The 20,827-nt window shown below is 33.6% G+C and overlaps 1 protein-coding gene across 1 annotated transcript; it reads right to left on the bottom strand.

Moving 5' to 3' along the window:
* Positions 1–481: 481 nt before the first annotated feature.
* On the bottom strand, positions 482–20,449 carry LOC141448277 (uncharacterized). The gene is made up of 6 exons (XM_074116560.1): positions 20,387–20,449; positions 12,964–13,011; positions 12,816–12,856; positions 8,900–9,123; positions 5,059–5,131; positions 482–3,341 (listed from the first exon to the last, which is right to left on the bottom strand). The coding sequence occupies exons 2-5, from the start codon at positions 13,004–13,006 to the stop codon at positions 5,068–5,070; spliced, it is 372 nt and encodes a 123-aa protein (XP_073972661.1). The 5' UTR covers positions 13,007–13,011; positions 20,387–20,449; the 3' UTR covers positions 482–3,341; positions 5,059–5,067.
* Between the last annotated feature and the right edge of the window lie 378 nt (positions 20,450–20,827).

Raw genomic sequence — 20,827 nt, 5'->3', positions numbered from 1 at the left:
GAATATTTCTAATACTTTGTAAGGGCTATAAAAAATGAAAATGTGTGTTGTACTCATCTGATGGTCGCACTAACTGAAATCCCTTTCGGATGGTTGAGTGCAAATAGTGATTTTTTTATCTGTCTTCTATAAATAATTTCCTAACAAAATAAAATAAAGTTCTCGTTATATTATTTCAGATGGGTGTTCAAATTGCAAAGTATCTTTGTTGCCTGCCAAAACTTGGAACATAAGATTACTACTTACCAAAGGTTATCCAAAGGATGTTTGCGTTTTATGCGGCCAATTCTACCATCAAATACATACATAGCTAAAATATGCAGAACCAACAGAAAATATTTTTTATAATGTTAAAATCCTGTATTATTTAATCCCGTACAAATCATGTAATACCTAGTGCTAATTTAATTTCTATGTTGTCAAATTGGTCATTAATTTACCACTATTACTACTATCTTTAGGGGTCTATCATTTTTTTCACAAGTAATCTATAATCTTATTTTTTTTTATCTAAATTGCATTCATTTTTTTTATTATTATTATTATTATTTTATGATTGCGTTGCAGTTAGTAAAAATACTTTTATTTCAGTTCTTTGAATTAACTTCTTTTATTTTTTTTACATGAGTGTGTTATTTTGTTATAGTTAAGCTCTTTGAAGGTATAACACTCTTTAAAAAGCTTATGATTACAATTAAATATTGTTTCACAGGCAGCAAAGAGTATAAACCATAATTTTTCTAAATTGCCACGCAGTGAGATTAAGGAAAATTTATGGCAGTTGTGAAATTAAGAATTAAGAGATTAAATAATTTATATTTTTAGTCATAATAAGCTTAATTTATGTTCAATAAAATTATTTAAAACTATTGAGATAATAACTACTAGTTTTTCAAAAAAAAAAAAAAATAGCTAGTTGGGATTGTTAAAATATTAATAGATTATGTATGTCAAACCTTCATCAAGGAAGATTTTAATTTTAATATATTGAGAATGCAGAGAAAGAGAAAGCTGGTGACTTTTTTTTCTACACCTTGTTCTGTGTTTTATGCTTGAAAATCTAAATCGTTGTATTTATTCCAATGCAACAAGCTGGAGGTTATTTCATTAAACGGCATCAACGAACGTTCTCTATGGTCATCATTTCTAAATAAAGCAGAGCTCAACTGGGTTGACAAGTATCCATCTCATGTTAAAACGACCAGATAAGAGGGAAACACATACTAAATTGATAACCTTAACAAAAAATGATAGTTTAAAAAGTTAAGTAGAGGCTTAAACGAGTTGAGGAGGTAGAGAGATTAAACGACAAGAAGGACACAAATCAGCAAGTACCCAACATTTCATTCTTCCTTCAGCAAGTAATTTTAGCCATCTAGAAACGTTTAAAAAAGTTCGTGTGTTTTATTCAAATTTTATATCATTTATCTAATTTTACTGCATTAAATTTTCATTAATTATTTGAAAGAATTTATCGTAAGTCGCAGTCCCTTAAGAGGCCCTTCGTTCATCTCGTATAATATTTTGTTTTTGGATGATCAACCCTAATACAACTGTCCTATCAGTCATTATTAATGTAGGCCAAAGTAGACTGTGCAACTTGGGTCGATCTATTTTAAAAAACAGAAGTATGAACCATTAGAAAAAGTGAAATGTTTCTCCTAATTACACCAGATGACTGCTGTTTCTGTATTTGATAGTTAATACAAAGACGATTGCTCGATTGTACATGAGAGGATGATCTATTTTAAAAAACATAAGTATAAACCATTAGACATTTCTCCTTATTTCACTGCCAAGCTGTTTCTGTATTTCATAGTTAATATTCCTGCCAATGAATGAAGATTGAAGATGTTAGGTCTATCTAATATGAAAAACAAGAAGTATAAAGCATTAGAAAAACAAAAAAGTTTCCGCTAATTTCATAGCAATCCTGCGGTATCTGTATTTCAGAGTTAATATTAAGGACAACGATAGTTTGTACATGTTGGGTAGATCTATTTTGAGAAACAAGAGATAAAAAACAGTGTAATCAATAGTAAAGGAAAGTAGAAAAAGAAGTAAAGGAAATGTAGTAGAAAGGTAAAATTTAGTAAATAACATTTCCTTTTTGCCTTGCATTGTATTGAACTCTACGTAATTTTACAATCAATTACTGTCTCTCCACTATTGAGTGCCACTTTACGATTTTAAACCAATAGTAGAGGAAATATAGGAGAGAAAAACTTTAGTAATCTTTCGTTTTGCCTAATATCTGGCTTTCTATTGTGCGGAATTCTACATATTTTGGCACATTTATAGTTTTTAACTATTTCCAGAATTAAGCGAAATATAATGATTGTAAATGCATTAGTAAAGGAAATATAGAGAGGTAAAGTTTGGTAACTTTTCGTTTTCCCTAAAATGTGAGTCAAAATATTAGGAATTCTATTGCACGTAATTCTACGTATTTTAGCACAATTACAGTCTTAAACTATCTAAAGAATATATTAATAGCTATAGATGCAATAGTGAAGGAAATAAAGGAACGTAACTTTAGTAAACTTTTGTTTTGATTTTGAGTCCCAATATCTCGAATTCCATAGTACGGAATTCTACTTATTTTAGCACAATATAGTCTCTAAGTATATCAAGAACTAATTGAAATATAATGATAATAGGTGGGATAGTAAAGGAAATGTAGAAGTTAAAGTTTAGTAACCTTCGATTTCCCTAAATTTTGAGTCCTAATATCTTAAATTCTATTTTTCTGTATTTTATCTATATCAACATCTTTTTATTTCCAATTTTTTATCATGTATTTACACCAACTGAGACTGACTCTCTTTGTAAAACTGTGTACACTTCTTCTGCTGTGACTTTACAAACAGAAATCATACTTTTATTGCACTATGTTAGAATGTCAACTTATTATTATGTATTTTCACTTATAGATTTAAATAAGGATAACTCACTTTGAACTATGCTACAATATTGCTAAGTATTGTCAATAAAGCTAAATTTTGCTTCAAAACAGATATTGTTCTCTGAATGTGTTAGTTTTGACAAAAAGTACAATAAAAAAAAAAATTATAATTAATTTATTTAAAAGTTTCGCTGCACTACTTTTTATTTTCTTTTTTTTTTTGTTTGTATTAAGCGTACTTAACTCAACTGTAATTGAGCAAAAGGTTACAATTTTTGTTAACATTTTGTACATTTAAGTATAAAGAGTTGATGTATGCTTATGGATAATAGCAACAAAACTATCTCTTAGCACCCAGTCAGTCACTCCTCACACCTGGCTTTCCAACGCGGATTTTGGCGGGTCGGTGACGTAGGTTAGCTCATTCAAGTAGTACCTGAAATAACTTGGGTTTAGACATTCTGTCCAACTATTCTGCATTATATCTTACATCCAGCCTAATTTGTACGAACTATCAGTCGCTAATGAGAAATAACCAGCTCTTTAAGAAATATGATCAGTTCAACTTGCAGAAGCGAGCGGGATGAATAGATAAGATTTTGATAGGGATTAAAGAGTATAACAAAAGGAAATTAACAACATTTGTAAAAGTAACAATACTAGATTAAAGGACAAAAGATTTACAAATTAGCAACTATCCAACAATTCATTCACTCTTCAGCTCCTAATGCTGGCCAGTAAGAAATGTCCTAAAAGTTAGGCGCTTATTTAAATTTTGTTGGTAATATTTCCCCCACCTTGCTGGTTTCTCTCACGATTTCTATTGGGACTGCTTCATCAATATTCACCTTTGAACAATATTTTCATGAATCTTATATTCAGTTGATGCAATAAAAATCATGAATCTCTTTTACTATTGGAAATTTTATAACAAAAGCCATCATTTAAGTCAGTGTTTCTCAACGGGGGCCATAGCGTATTTTAAGGGGGCCACAAAAAAAAGTTAAATTAGGGGGACCACGGAAACTTCTGTGGGGGGCCACACAAATTTTCACTAACAGTATTTTAAATATTTAAAAAAGGATTAAAGGATCAAACTTATTCTTTAATTTCTCAAATAATGCACTTTACTCAATTTGTGCAGCATGTACTGTGCCTCCAAAAGTGCCTCCTCAGATACAGAGAGCAGTTGATAACCTCCAGGCTAACCTGGCTTGCGAGCCAGAGGAGGCACCTTTGAAGGCACAGTACCTGCTTTACAAGATGAGTAAAGTGCATTATTTGATAAATTAAGGAATAGTTTGATCCTCTACATGAAAGATATTGATCACTTAAATATGAGGCAGGTGGTTTCCAATTTTTTTGGTAATTAAACGCAACTCTCCCAAAATTACCAAATAATTATTAAACCTTCTTGTTTGTAACAGATGTAAAATTAATTTTTAGTCATTTTGTGTATGCTTGAGAACATCTAAAACTCTTAACATTTGATTTTTCTTAAAAAAATCACTCGGAAACCGACTTATTTCCCAATATTAAGAAAAATACTAGCTTTACTGCGTTGGCAATATTTTTAGTAGTAAGGGGATGAAAAATGACCTATCGCGTGCTCTTCTTTCTCTTTGATAATAAGTTAAAAAATTGAAATGTGATTAATAAGAACCAGATTTTGAAATGGCCTAGCACCTTTAATTTTGAAGATATCGAATTGCAGCTTCCGGCTTCTTTCATAACTTTTTATACTCTTTAAAACTGTGTATATGAAAGTGGGGGTCAACTGTGAACCCTTACTTTTAGTCTGCCTGCGTATGCGGGCAGGAATCTAAAATCAAGTCACATATTCTAAAACTAGAGTTGACGGGCAACAAATTTTTCCTCTACCATTTTTTTGCTCAGATTAACCGTTTAAGCATGAAATGCATTTGAGCCGTCTTAAAATGTACACCCTGTATAATCTTACTGAATACAGAAATTTTTGATAAATGTGTGCGTAGGCATTGTTTCTAGGTTATGATTTTTTAAAACGTAAACATCAGATAAATTTATTAAACCATTAGCAATCTTTTTTGACTTTTTTGTACTAAATAGAAAAACATTAATTTTACTTATTTTAACGAAAAAAATTAGAAAAAGCATTATAAAACATTACAGACCTGCGTTTGTCACTGACAACTTGGAGCCAGATATAAGAAAATTGGCCAGTTTACTTCAGGCGCAAGGATCTCACTAAATAAAAATTCTTAATGAGAAATTTTATAGAATAATATATAATTTTTTATACTGCACATTTTTTTTCTATATGTATATTGTATAAAACATAATAAAAAAAAAATTATAAAATCAATGCATTTTTTTACTAGTGGGAAGGGGGCCACGCGTGCAAATATATTTTTTGGGGGGGCCACGAGTAAAAAAAGGTTGAGAACCACTGATTTAAGTCACTGTGCTGCATTAAATTTTGATATATATTTTTTAGAATTTATTAGACGTCACTTAAGTTGGCCATTTTCATAATATGTTTTTTGTTAAAATGGAGTAAATATTTCAATTTCATGTATAGTAAAACAGGATTTTTTTTTTGTATGTATTCGCAATTATTCTTATTATTTATCGTTATTATGCTTTTTATTTTAGCCTTTCTGAGTAAACATCAACCACTTCGGTAAGTTTATAGGAAGAAAATAAAAGTTTTAAGAAAATGATACTAAGTTGGTGGGAAGTAGAGAAAGGTTATGGGGAAGAAGAAGCAGACCCTTAGAATTTATTGTGGTATAAATGTGGAAAACTGTATGAAGAAGGAGCAGCAGACTCTATCCATTAATCAAGTATACTGCCACTTGCCTGATCGCTGCCATTAATGAGGTTCAAAGTAGTATCCATGAAATTACTGTACCTGCCCTTATGTGGCGGAAGAGATATTGCACTGCCATGCCATCACATTACTTTCCATTACATTACTTTCCCTTACATTACTTTAAGATTAGTTTAAAACAGAATTCCTTTACAAACACAGTTGCTTTCTTAAGAGCAGTAAAAAACCTTGTAAAAAAGATGCGTTCACAGTACTTCTCCCTTAAAGGAGAAAATAATTTAAACTGCGAATATAGCCGATTGCAATCCTCCTCTTTTAAAAAGAATAAAATAAAGATGGCATGTCAAAGTCAAGTAGGGAATCCTTCCAGCCAAATTTAACCAGAATCGGGCAAAAATTAATAATTGTTTTAAAGGGGACCTCAAAAATGTAGGGTACCTCCTCCCTGTTAAATGTCAGGTTGGTGATTTCCGAAAGTCTAATCTATACAAAATTTCGAATCGAATGAAACTTTATGCGTGAAAATCGTTCATATATGTTCAGGATTAATGCAAAATCTTTTTTTCTTGAATCTGTTTGATCGATAAAAAATTACTCTTATAAACGAAGGTTCGCCCTATGTTTTAAAGAAAATTCGAAATTTCATCTTGCAGAGAACTCGAGAAAAAAGGTCGTATTAAGTGTTTTTCAAAATTACACTTTTTTTGTGCAGTTTTTTTATGAACCACCTTTAAATAGCAGTCCTTTAGGATAGTTTTAATAAACAAATACCGAGTTAATTAAATTAAAGACTGATTATGAACAAAAAATAAAAAATGATATTGTAGCGTCGAGCGGGTGGTGATGTCACTCGCGAGTGAAGCCGTTTGTGACGTGCTGAACTAGTGGAAATTTTCTTCTGGTAAAACTGACTGCTTCTGGCCTTTCTCCCAAGAAACTTCTTCAAAGATGGGATATGTCGATAAATGGTATTCCAACACTAGTCCCCTTTTTGGACAACGGTTGTACCAGTACAAATTCACTGCGATAAAACGGAACTCAAGAGAGAATCCTTTCCTTTTAGAATCGAACTCCTTTAGCTTTTGGCAAAAATAAATTGTATCAAATAGAAAATTTAGTTTGCTTCAATGCCTGTGGTTAAACAAATCGTTCATACAGTTTTACAAAAAAGTTGCCGAGAACGGAAAAAAATTGTACTGCAGTTGTACGAGGGTCGTTTGAAAAGTCCGTGCAAAGTCAGAGAGATAGCACCACTGGCGCGTATCGAGGTTATGTTTAGTTAGTAGCATCTCTTGGAAGAACACACACCAAGTTTCAGCCAGATCGGTCTATTTCTTTGTGTTTGGCATTCGTTTGAATCGAGGAAGTCGAGTGATTTTCAAAAAATGGACGAAAAAGAATTTCGCGTGTTGATTAAACACTACTTTATGAAAGGCAAAACGCCTCAGGAGAATAAAGAGAAGCTTGATAAACATTATGGTGACTCTGCACCTTCAATTAGAACAGTTTATAAGTGGTTTCAAAATTTTCGGAGTGGCCATATGGGCACAAGTGACGCTGAACGTTCTGGACGCCCTGTTGAGGTTAATACTCCAGAAATCATTGATAAAATCCATGATATGGTGATGGATGACAGAAGAGTGAAGGTGCGTGAGATTGCTAGTGCTGTGGGCATCTCGAATGAACGGGTACATAATATTTTGCATCAACATTTGGACATGACAAAGCTATCCGCAAGATGGGTGCCGCGATTGCTCACGCTTGACCAAAAACGAAATCGTGTGAAGTGTTGCAAGGACGGTTTGCAGCTGTTCCAGAAGAATCCGCAGGATTTTAAGCGTCGTTTCGTCACTGTGGATGAAACATGGATACATCACTACACTCCTGAGACCAAAGAACAATCTAAACAATGGGTTACCAAGGGGGAATCTGCGCCAAAAAAGGCGAAGACCGTTCCTTCGGCCGGAAAGATTATGGCGACTGTCTTTTGGGATTCGCAAGGAATAATCCTCATCGACTATCTGGAAAAGGGTAAAACTATTACAGGTGCATATTATTAATCGTTATTGGACCGTTTGAAAACCGAGCTGCAAGAAAAACGCCCACGATTGGCCCACAAAAAAGTCCTTTTCCATCACGCACAACGCACCAGCTCACACCTCAGCAGTTGTGGTCGCAAAATAAATGGAAATATGGTTCCAACTCGTTTCACATCCCCCCTATTCTCCAGACTTGGCTCCCTCGGACTACTATTTGTTCCCCAATATGAAGAAATGGCTGGCGGGAAAAAGATTTTATTCAAACGAGGAGGTGATTGCAGAAACGAATGGCTATTTTTCAGACATGGACAAATCCTATTATTCGGAAGGGATCAACAAACTAGAGCAGCGTTGGACGAAGTGTATAAGCCTAAAAGGAGACTATGTTGAAAAATAAAAAAGGTTTACCCCAAAAAATTAAGTAGTTTTTATTTTTGCACGGACTTTTCAAACGACCCTCGTACTGTGGCTCAATCGATTTTCTATTGTACAAACTTGAACTTTGAGCGTTCAATGGTTGAACATTATCTGTAGTACATATGAGTTAGAACCATTCCACACATTGAGCTGACGAAAAATTAATGCTTTTAATTCCACTCTACCCCCGACATCCATAATACAAATTCCTAAATCCGGCTAAGTGTTTAAATAAAAATGATGAAGAAACATGTGTATTGTGGATCGCTAATTTTTAAGAATATCGTTGGATGTGATTTCGACAAAAAGCAATAAGCTGAAAAATCAACTGCGTAAAAGTGGCACTATAAATTTTGGCCAAAACCTCATTGTTGGGTCCCCAGTGGGCACCTAGATTTGAACTAATTGCAATTTTCTTTCCGCTTTATTTTGCTCTTTTTTTGGGTGTGTTTATTTAGTTATGTTAACTCAGACAAATAGACTTACTTATCTGAGTTTAGAGAAGTCCAAAACAGGTATTCCTGCAATAACTCCAATTTCAGAGTCTGGAGGGAAAAAAGGGAAAGGGAAAATGAAATTGAACCGATCGCAATAGTGGCAGCTAAAACAAAACAAAAAGACCATTTAATTTCACTTAGTAAGCAGGGTTAAATCAATTTCAAAAGCGATTTCTGTTTATATTAACTCCATACCAGTATTGGATGTGAACCATTAGAGAAAACTTACCATTCCTGTGATTTCTGACAATTGACGTTGTAGTCCCAATCGCACACTCGGTACTGTTGGTTGAAGGAAGTATCATTGGCACAAATGTATGGAATTCTTCGGCCGTCTTCGTCACACATATGAAATATCTGACAGTGATGATCAGTGTCAGCGTAGAAGCCCACAGCGCGGTCGTTGCAGTTGAATGTGAATGTTAAATTTGAAAAATCTTCCCATCTTTTTGCCTATAAAAAATATGTAATTCTTTATTCCCAAAGTCTACTCGATGTAGATAGAGCTTGCTGGTGGATTGCCAAATTCACACGGACTTGTACAATTTTCTGCTAACACGATACGTTGACAGTTAAAGCTGTGCTTTAAAATAATTCAAATGCACCAAATATTCTTTGAAAAGTTCGATTCAAGAACTTAGTAAATAAACTCAAAAACAAACGTCATGCTGAAATGAATTAACATCTCTGTCAAAATTCTATGTTGGGAGTTATGACTATGAGGTTGACAAGGAATGGAGCTGCAAAACCGTCCATGCCACTAACCTATTCTGAACGAGAAGACGTGAGAGATTGATCATTTCAAAGATTTTCCGGAGGTCGTAGAACTTCTCATTATTGAACGAATGTTGAGCTAATGACCTGCTTACAACTTAAGTAATCATGTTAGGATAGAACCCTTTGAGGCAAATAGTACCAGGAAAGTGAAACGCGGCTCGCAAGCGACTCCTGAACTTTGTTATTTGGCAATTTTCTATTGGCTCTAAAAAGGTCAGGCTCGTGGAAGAAATGTATTCGGCTCATCCAGTACCTGAGTGCAGCTACTTCCATAGGGATATTCTTTCTAGATTCTAACTTACTTTTCAAAAGAATTGTGAGAGTAAAGAGTGAAGTATCTTTAGCCAATGCTACAAAATGCTCAAAATTAATGATTGGCCTTGACGGCTATCCTACTCAGTTCCGTTCGCAGCCAACAATTAGCAACTATTTGTCGGCAACATGGACTGCATTGCCATTACCATTATTTTCCATAAAGCTCATAAGGGCATGACTTCGAAAACTTTTTCTCAACAGTCATAGGAAAACTTAAATCTGTTATATTTTAGTTTTTACTAAAATCTCCTTGACAAAAACTTAGCTTAACAAGTTGAGTATAAGGGTTGATTAAAGGCCAAAAGGTGCCCAAATCAGCAAGTATCCATAATTTCATTAGTACTTCATTGATATCATTTAAGTAATTTTACTGCATTAACTTTTCATTAATATTTTTAAGAATCTATTTGATGTCACTCACCCTTATACTAGCCTTTTCATTCATTAAAATCTTTTTGTTATAATGATAAAATGTACACTACATCTTCATAATTGAAGATTGTAGTGAATACCCTCTGGCTAATTAGCAAGATCTAAAGGCCATAAAAAAAAGAAGATTGTAGTGGACAAGGTGTAAGTATTATTGGTCCATATTACCATTTGTAATTCGTATTTTTAAACCTAGTATTCACAAATGTCTATGCTTGCAAAAGTGTTGGACATTATATTTTCTTTTATGGAAGGAGGGGACATATTTCAACATCACCGTTTAAATGTGCCCAACTCTGCCTGCAAGTTTGTGACTTTTTTGTTTATTCGCAGAGAAGGGGGAAGTGGTTCGAATTTACATTAAGAAGAGCAACAAACCGAATATTTTGTTCAAACTTCCTAAACCCATATACGATTAGAATCTGGATTTTCGCCGGGTATAATTTCCGTTTTTAAGTCACTGTATAATTTGTTAATTAAAATTTTCAGAATGAATAGTACACGTCTGCCTTATATTTGTTACATTATAAATTCTTAGAAAGGAAATAAAAGTGAAACTTGAATATCTTTCATTGTGAACACAATGTCGTCTGTAGACGCATTGGATATTTTAAGAATCCACAAAAACAATTTACTTAGGAAAACGTTTCAAATAAAATAGCCATTTACGATTTCAGTACTTCCTTTTAAGAGGAGTAAGAAAATTAAACTGCGATTACAGTACTTCTCCCTAAAAGAAAAGAGAAATTAAACTTCAAATACGCTCAATTGCAATACTTCCCTTTAGTAGCTGTAAGAGCAGGTTGGCACTTTAATGTCACTCAGTAAAGCTCGAACCAGTTCTTCCTGAAAATTTTTATCAATATTCGCCAAGGTTATTGATTATTAAGAGGGGCCTTCCTTAAATGGGGCAACCTCCCCTCCTTATTAGGCATAGCGTCGAGATATCTAAAATGCAGATTTATACAAAATGACTCTTCATTCATGAAAATCGTTTCACGCGTCGATAATTTGATACGATTTCCATACTGCCCCTTAACAGGAGTAAGAGCAGAACGTCGCTTTAACGTTATGTAGGGGAGCCCTAGCCCATTCATTCTGTCAAATTTTATTAAAATCGGGCCAAGATTTACAGAGTTATTAGAAATATTAATTTTGTAGGGCCCCTCCTCTCCCATTCGATGTTCAGTGTCACCCAAAAGGCACATCTACATGAAATTCCGAATCGAATGACATCTCATTCATGAAAATCGGTTCTCGCGTTTGGGAGCTACGTTGTTTACAAAAAAGGTAACAACAACAACAATTTTGGAAAATGCCGTATTTGTTCATTTTCACCAACTTTTTTCATGAAATCTATCAGATCTAAATTGTTGCAAAAAAATTATCGCTATAAAGGAGGTTTCGCTCTATATTATAAAGGAAATTTGGGAATTTTATCTTTTGTAGAAAAAGAGAACTATCCTACATTGTATTTTGTTCACATTAATTCGATTCGACTAATTTCCTTCTTTGGGGAGGTATTCTTCCCTCTAAAGTGCTATTTCAGTATATTGAACGATTTTACGTGTTTCATTTTGAACTTTCATACTATATTCTAAAACTACCGGCTCTAAAAGTACCATATTACTCAATGGATTTTTCTCTTTCTGATATTTATTTCGAAATTGACCAATTTTCTCTTAACATCGTATTTATATCAAATTCGTTTTTATTCGGATAACTGTTTTGGAGATTTTGTGGTGTGTTAAAGTAATCCTATAGTCAACAACTCGAGATTCGGAGTGTTATTAAAATTATTCCCTCTAAAATGTCATTTTTTTATAATTTACAAATTTAGAATTGAATAACGTTGTGATATCGCAAATCCTATTCCTCAGAGCAGGCATGCTCTGACCGATATTTCTGAACAAATTTGAATTTTCATCCATTATGAGAGGTGGTTCATCAGTAGGATGAAGAGAACTACTTCTTTAACTTCTACTTTAAATATTTCCTGTCACTCACAACTCTGGCTAAATTAGTTTTCTGGGGCTATCTTGTCCTTTGCAGAGGCCCAGCACCAGATTGGGATATTATAGCTAGGAGGTCGCGAGATTCTTGGCCAATTATTGGGATGACGCTTCATGACGATGTGCGATTTGCCTGGATCTTTATGGTGGCATGCACCTTGCTCTCCCTAAGTAACTATCTCACCATTCCAAACTCTCCATGGGTCCAGATCTTACTCAACGATTGCTGGAAAGGCTGCTTTCCCAGTTGAGAAAGTTGGTTAACCTAAAACTATATTACAAACATGCCAGTTTACAGCCCAGTTCAAAGAACTAATCCCCGCTACATCTTCCAGACATCAATGCCTACTCTCCTCTAAAATGGATTTCTCGGTGAAATAGCATAAAATGAAATCTTGCCACTAAATCAATGTTATTTAAATCTCTAGCAGCAGCCAACTAATAACAAGAATTACTTAATAATTTCAAAACAACCTCTTCTAAAAAGTTTTGAATAATTCTAATTCAATGAACTAACTAATTTGAATAATGAACTAATTTTAAACAATATGGAATAAGTTCTCTCGTTTTCGCCACTATAAAGGGTTAGGTGAAAGTAACAAGTTTTCTTACCCTGTGATGCATTGGTTTAGAGCATACATAGGCCATGAACCCTGAAACAATAAGCATGAAGTTTAATGTTATACACAATTATAATCTGATAATACAAATGAATCTTCACAGTAATAACTAGAAATAAATGTTAACTTGAATTTATTACCTAGACCAAGGGCCATCAATATGGCCTCTCTCAGATTGACCATCACACCTGCAACACGTTGCAATATCAGCAATCGTAGTTAACGGAAATCATGTACGTATAAGGTAAAATCTATGGTAAGGAATCATGCAGTCTTTTACAATTTATTCAATAATGGTTTATTTTTTTTGCCTAAACTAATTTTTTTAATACATTAATCAATCATTTATTCACTGAGTTATGAATTCTATTATTCAATTTTTGTTTACTTTCTCTTCATATCTTTTGAAGTGCATTGGTTTAAAAATTGGTCTATGTGTGTATATGAGCATTTAGGAAGGGGCCAATTTGGAAGAACAGAGAGTTAGCTGCAGGGGATAGTTATTGCCAATAGCCGCTTGTAACTTCCCTAGACTCTCTTGTTGGCCAGTAAAGTTTAAATACGGAAAAACATTAGTCCAAAATCGAACCTTGTGGAACTTTTGCTGCTGCATTGTGTTATATGTTAGAGCAGACCGAGTTATAATTTACTTTAAATTTTCTATTAACAATAAAGGAGCCAGGCTAATGTGGGAAATGGTACTCTGTCAGTTTGTAATAGACCACTATTGCCATAAAGTATCAATCGCCTTTTGGATGTCCATCAAGACTGTACCTCTATGTTTACGTTGGTTGAATGCCTCATTTAAATCATCCACAGTACTGGTGACTTGAGCAGTAGTGAGTAGTCCCGACATGAAACCAAATTGTTCTTTCTTGAGGATTTGATGGATATCCAAGTGACTATTGATTCTGCTTAGCACATACTCTTGTAGATTTTGCTAATAGAGCTAGGCAAGCTAACAGGCCTGTAGTTGTTAGGTTGGTTCGAAAGTTTGGCCTGTCATAACAACAAAATAACAAGACGTTTTCCAAATGCTAGGAAACTAGCCAGGTTCATTATTAAATAACCTAAATTCGTTAGGAACCCAACAGAAACTTGATGAACGTAGAAACAGTTATCACAGTGAGGATTACCAGTAAAAAATGCAGATTATAATCAAACTTCTGTATATTTTGTCAAAGTAGTGGCTCTTCTAATGGAAGACTGAAAGGCTCGGCCATTAATAGTTTTCTATCACTCATCGTCAATGATTTGTCAAACTGTTTGCTCCCTGAATTTAATATAAATTATACTAATGAAAAAGAACTATGCGAGAGTGTTATGAAATTTAGTAGTTGGAAGAATTGTGCAACCTAGCAGGTCCAAGGAAGAACTACTGGCGCTGTACGACAAAGGTACTTCAGACAGAGAGTATCATGATGTAACTGCGAACCAGAGAGAACGCGACCTTTGCCACATATTTATATGCCAGCATCAAATAGACGGCGGTTACACAATCCAGTCTCACTTCCTCCACGGCCAGATTTATCACCATTGTTATGAGATGGTGTGCTGCCAACGCCCACACTTTTGCTGAAATCTTCCACTTTTTCTATCGTGCAACCTGGTTCTTTAAAGTAAGATAAACATCCTTCTACGCTGCCTTGATCAAAGTGGCCGATAGTAATTAATTAATAGGAACTTGTATTATATTTTCTATTAATTAAAGTGACAACCTCTGTTCTGCATTAAATCTTTACTAATTTTTAGATTGTACAATTTATTGCTGTAGTAAACTTCGTGTTTGTCTCAGCTGATCACACGGCTCAGTACAGAAAATAGTTAATTTAAATTAGAAATCCCCTACATCCTTTCTTGATAGCCTACAACTTAAATTAAAATAATTAAAATGTCCGGTAGTAAAACTGCACGAAAAAGCAAAATATTAGAAAACATCCGACTTGACATGTTTGCCCCAATTCCTATGAAAGATAACATTCCCGAATTTTCTTTGAAATAAAAAGCATATGCTTGTTTCTAAAGTGTAATTTTTTGAAACTTCTCAGAACAAATAGATTAGGAGAAAAGCATTGCCGAAATGAAGAAAGCATTTTCAAAAGTTGACCTTGTTGTTACCTTGTTACTTTGTTTTGTAAACAACAATGTACCATCTAAACGCGTGGACTGATTTTCATGAATGAAGTGTCATAAAATTTGAAATTTAATGTAAATGATTTTTTTTGGAGGTCTCGACGCAGTAAATACGTTAGGAGGGAAGTTTGCGCTATATGTAAGCATCCCTCTAAAACTATTACTATTTAATTTAAGGCGAAGCAACATCTTAGGTTATTGCGAGCAAAGCTTTTTCTTCAGAGCATTACCTGTCTCTGAAAAGTCTTCAATCACTACAGTCTACACAGTCTACACTGCCTATCATGGACAGCGAACTGTAAGAAGCTCCTAGGAAGAGAAAATCTAAGGACCAGCAACTGGATTCGTTCCCGGGATCTTAGTGTAAGAATCAAGTACACTAACCACCTAGCTAACCCTTCTAAAGGAAAGTATTCTAATTGCAGTTAAATTATTCATTTTCCTCTTCAGAAGATGTTATCGCACTCGCTGCTTAATCTCTCTTATATCTCCTAAAAGGAAGTAATGTAAACCCAGTATCTTTATCTTACCGCTCTTTCCGAAGGGAAGTGCTGTATTCGCAATTTAATTTCTTTTACCCCTTTTTATGGGAAGTTATGTATTCGTAGAGATTCTTCTACTTTACCTTTTACAATAAGAAATATTGTAATAACATAATTTCTTTTACACCACTTTCAACCGACTAGTTACTCAATTTAAAGGTATTGAATATGGAAGCATTTAGTTTTTACAAGTAATTAGATCTAAGTTAGATTTTTTGTTCTGACCGAGGGGAAAAAAAGGAAAAATCAATCTAAAAAATTCAAAAATCTTCTACAAAAACTTACAGTTTAAAAGTTAAGTATAAGGGTTGATTAAACGACAAAAAGTACACAAATCAGCAATATGATTTCATTAATATTTCAGCACGTAATTTAAGCCATTTAAAAAAACATTCGAAAAAGCTTATGAGTTTTGTTTAAATCTGTTTATAGTTTTTTCCATATTTAACTAAACTGATTTCTCTTAATTCTATTTCGCTTTTTTTAAGTTTTTTAACTTTACTTTTACGGTGAAAAAAAAACTTCACCTTTGAACAATGTTTTCATGAATCCTTACAAAAGATATTAAATCCATATAAATATCCATCTTATATTTAGAAATTTAATAGCAATTCGACTGCATTAAATTTTCATTAATATAATTTAGGATTTATTAGATGTCACAGAACGTCACAGATGTTGGCAGCCATTTTCATCTGTAAAATGATTAGTTTTATGAAGAATAGCTCTCACTTCAACTTTGATTAAAGTAGGAGCAATACCCAAACTATTTGGTTTGTTAAACATTAAAAACGTAGGACTGTCCAAGTTTTTAACAAAATGTTATTAATTTGATTATTGCAATTCTTTACAAATACTTAATTAAAGGGACTCATTTAATTATGATTTAGGAATTAATTACAATTACAAGCAATTATTTATTTGTTATTAACTGTATCTTATTTGGGCTCTCGTATTCTTTTGTAAGACGATTCATGTCTGAAATTTCGTCTTAGCATCGGGTTTCAAATTACGTCAGTATATTCAAAGTACGTCAGTAACAGTAATAAATTTAAAGAACATTAATGAAAATTTAATGCAATAAAATTACTCAAATGATATCAATTGTTTTAAAATTCACTAAAGTTTATTATGTCTATTTAATATTCTCTGTAGGGATTCATGAAAAAATTGTTTAAGGCTGAAGATAAAGTACTTAGTAAGCCCTAATAGTATATGAAGAAATCATTTAAGAAAAATTATTCAAATAACACTCTAACTCGCCTCCCATTTAATAAATAGTGTTGAGAACTCTATGAAGCAGATCTACATAAAATTTCAATCTGGATGACATCCCATTCATAAAAATTATTTCATGTATTGTTTTAAAAAAGCTAACAACAAGAAGAACAATCACAAGCAAATTATTCTCTAGATCTAACATATTTAATCTGCTTTGTTGCAACAAAATAACTTATAAAGGAGGATTTGTCCTATTATTTTAAAGAAAATTTTAGGACTATCAACCTTTTATAACCCCTTTACTGGTCCACTTAATGAGGATATTCCGGCTGTATCTAGAGTCGAGGATTAAAAACATTGAAATAATGCAGCATCTTCCAGGAAGTTATTTATGATAATCTGGTTTTGGGCTACACTTACGGTGGAACCACCTTGCTTATGTCTAACCAACTTTCCAGTGTAGGCATTTAACATTAATTGCACATTCTACTCTGCAACAATTTTACCCTGGACAGCTACCAACAAATGATAGACACAAAGCAATAAATTGCGAATTACCGAGAATTCTTTTTAAGCAAGGAATCGTTCAGGATAATAAAAACTCCTGGACCGCCACATTATCTTCGGAGAACCATTTGAGACTATTCTGCTACAAAAGTTGAGAGATGTCATCCTGCGAGAGAAAACTGAAATAACGACTGAAAAATGGATTTAGTGAAGGGTAAACCGGCTGACCGATTTTCACCAAAACCTTATTATGGCATCATCTGTTGGCACCTCACCAAAATGTAATTTTAATTAACTTTGATTTTTTTTTTAGTTAAGCTGGAAATTTACACTAATAGCAATATGTAAAAACCGTTGTTTCGGACTCAGGGAACTGATACGGATAGAAAATTCGAGCGAAAACAATTCGAAAGTAATAAAAAAAAAATTCAATAATAAGAAGGTGTTGTTTGGATATTTTTATTTTAATGTCAACAATTGACCTTTGGGTAAAATAATATTTAGTTAACGTCGTCTTTAATTTTAATATTCACATTCTTTGCGTTTATGCGAAGTTTGTTAGTATCAAAAACTATTTGGCACTTCCGTCACACTGATGGCTGAAGGCTGAGCGCCTACACAAACTAATATTTTAAACATTATTACGTTGTTAGGGTCTAGAGAGGAACAGTATAGTTTCGTAATAGGTTACCATAGTTAAAACATTAGAACAGTTTACTTGATTAGTGTACGCCTTTGACTAGATTGTCGCTTTCCCTTATTACCAGAAAGAGGGAGTGTTACAATCGGGCAGTATTTTGACATAGTTCTTTCCGGAAATACTAGGTCTAAGGCTTTCAGAGATTTTTTTTTTCCTGTTGTAGCATCTTCTAACACGATTTCCACCAGATTTGAATGTATATGCTTTTTTTTAGAATAAGCTATTGGAATAATTTAAAGAAGCTCAAACGGAAGTTTCTTTCGAATTTCACATACTTCTCTCTTTGAGATTCAGGTTTAGAAACCTGTCGAATAAATTACCATTTTCAGCGGCTTGCTAACTTCTTTCTGTCTACTTGATACCTGAGGACATCAGACCGCACATTTTATTCAATGACAGTTGGCAGGAATGCTTACACCCATCTCCCCCCTCAATCATCCGCTTTTTCGACCAGCATATCACTCTCTTGCCGCAATAAAGTGTAATTGTTTACTTGTAAGATTCAGATGTAAGAGTTACAATTAGATGCTGAATGAAAATTATTTCTTGTTTATTTACTGTTCTATTTACGAATGACAGATATAACGCACCTTATTTAAAACTAATTAAACTAAACAATTTAATCTAATCGATCAACTTGTGGTCTTTGCTTATGGAAGCATGATGAGAAATTGATGAGATCCTTGTTGCCGCCTACCAAGATAAAATAACTACGCTACCGCTCCCACAAACACAATTACTATTCAGACTATTTTCCAAGTACTCCTAAATTTTTCTCTTAAATTCAACTTTAAACGGTCTTAAAGGTTAGTATAGGTTAGGCTAGGTTAGGTTAGGTTAGGATTTTATCTTAAGCGGATATTTCCGGTCAATACACTACTTCAAGAATTAGACAAATTTTCAATATTCTAGCCTTACTAATAGTAAAAAGATTTTGGGACTGGAGAAAAGAGTAAAGTTGCTCTCCTGGTTGATGGAGAATTTTTGGACCTATTGCTGGATAGCACCGGATGCGTTTTAATGTTTAGAAGTTTTGACATTGATTTCAATCTTTTACATAGCAGTCGGACCACAAACAGTTTGAGGGACAAATTTGTAAAAACTACTTTTTGGTATTGAAGAAACATCAGAGCGGTTAATGCCGCTGAAAATAACAAATTGAAAATCTGCAAACTTGTAATACTTCCTTCAGTGAGTAGTAAAAGAGATAATCTGGCCCACTTCCTACTACTTTATATAAATACATTGCGCTTAGCAATATTGGAAAAGGTCTTAGAACTGTGATATACAAGGATACAATTTGTAACGGCCATGAAGTAGGGACTTGTCTATTGCTTGTCTATGTTCCAATTCGCAAGAAAGAGAACTCCTATAACTTTTAATGCTCTCCACTGTTCCCATAAAAATTAAATAATCTTTAAAATATTGTAATTTTTAATTTTAATCAAAAAGACGATGTCATTTCACCTGATATTGTAAGAGATGATACAACTTGGTAGCTTATAATTAATTTTTGACGATCAACTCTTATAGACCTTATAGTTTTAATATAAATATAATTTTAAAAATTTAAAATAACTTCCATCTCTTCTTGTTGCATTTAGATCAGTAAGTTGTAATCTCCTAAAATACTCTTCAAATATGAGTGGTCTTTTCATATTTATTTTTGGAAATGGCTCTACTAAGTATTTAAAACGAGGTAAAAGGGCTGAAAACTGCGCTAAGAATGGAATTCTTTTTATATCATATTCAATTTTTTTTCTGTGCACAAAGGAAAGACAACTAAAGGTGAAAATAAAAAGATTTTTTATTTTCGTTTTAAGGATTAGCTGAATGGTTAGCGAACTGGAGATCGTAGGTTCGAATCCCCTTAGATATTCTCTACCTAGGAGGTTCTTACAGCTCATTGTCCGCTGATGGACAGTGCTTGGAGTGAGAGAATTATGTCCAGGCAGTGCACTATAATCACTCAAAGCACTTTCATAAATAAATAAATAAGTAAAAGTTACAAAAAATATAACTAAAAGTCTAATTTCTAGTTGAAATTAAATTTACAATATCCCTCATCCCGTTTATTTATTTTTTTTATTTTTTTTTTACATAAATGAGCTGAATAACCGTTTTTTAACTGTTGCCATTATTTAGCCCGTTACGCTATACTCTTAATAAATATAATGTGTCAGGGTAAAAAAAATGTGTAGTAGGTTTTAGGAGGAATCTAATGTGAAAATGTTCCTTAGAAGAACGAAGAGAAAGTCAACAATTGATTAGACAGGGTTCTGGAGAATGTTTTGCTGAATTTTATCCAGAAGATTTCAGCTGTTGCAGCTCCACAATGCTTGCTGTTTATTATTAACGTCTATCATACCTTGGACAAATACTAAACTGTGAACTGGGGGTGCAGTAACAAGAGGTTACATCTGATGGAAAGACCGAGTTTGTACAGAGAGAAATACTTACCAAGTGCTGCTGCAGGAAGTAAGGTGGTGACGCAGATCCACGGGAGATTGCGGAGCGCGCCGCCTAGCCTGCCTTTATATTCGCGGTGTCATCTGCCTCCCCACCGCGTGTCACCTCACAACTATTACGTCAGCCTCGGCTTATTAGATCTCAATAGTGCCTTCATTCTACATTTTTGGAATTTTTGGTTTGCTAACCAGTCACGTTTCCCCAATCAATTCTACTTCTATTATTGGAACGGATTGGTCTCTAAACACCAACAACTGTTATTTGATTGACTTTTTCTAAGAGAATCTCTGGTTGTAAGAAAATCTTGCAACACATTGTACAATTAAACTTTCTTCAAACTTATAGTTTGCTCTGGAAATCTCGCGGGATAGTTGCTTCTATTATTTTACAATTATTTTAGTTAGACAACGCTCATAAAGAAGCATAACGTCC

The sequence above is a fragment of the Rhodnius prolixus genome, unplaced genomic scaffold, assembly GCF_049639745.1.
Source record: "Rhodnius prolixus isolate KJV_2025 unplaced genomic scaffold, Rpr scaffold_13, whole genome shotgun sequence".
Lineage (NCBI taxonomy): Eukaryota > Metazoa > Arthropoda > Insecta > Hemiptera > Reduviidae > Rhodnius > Rhodnius prolixus.
This window is presented reverse-complemented; position numbering and strand designations above follow the sequence as displayed.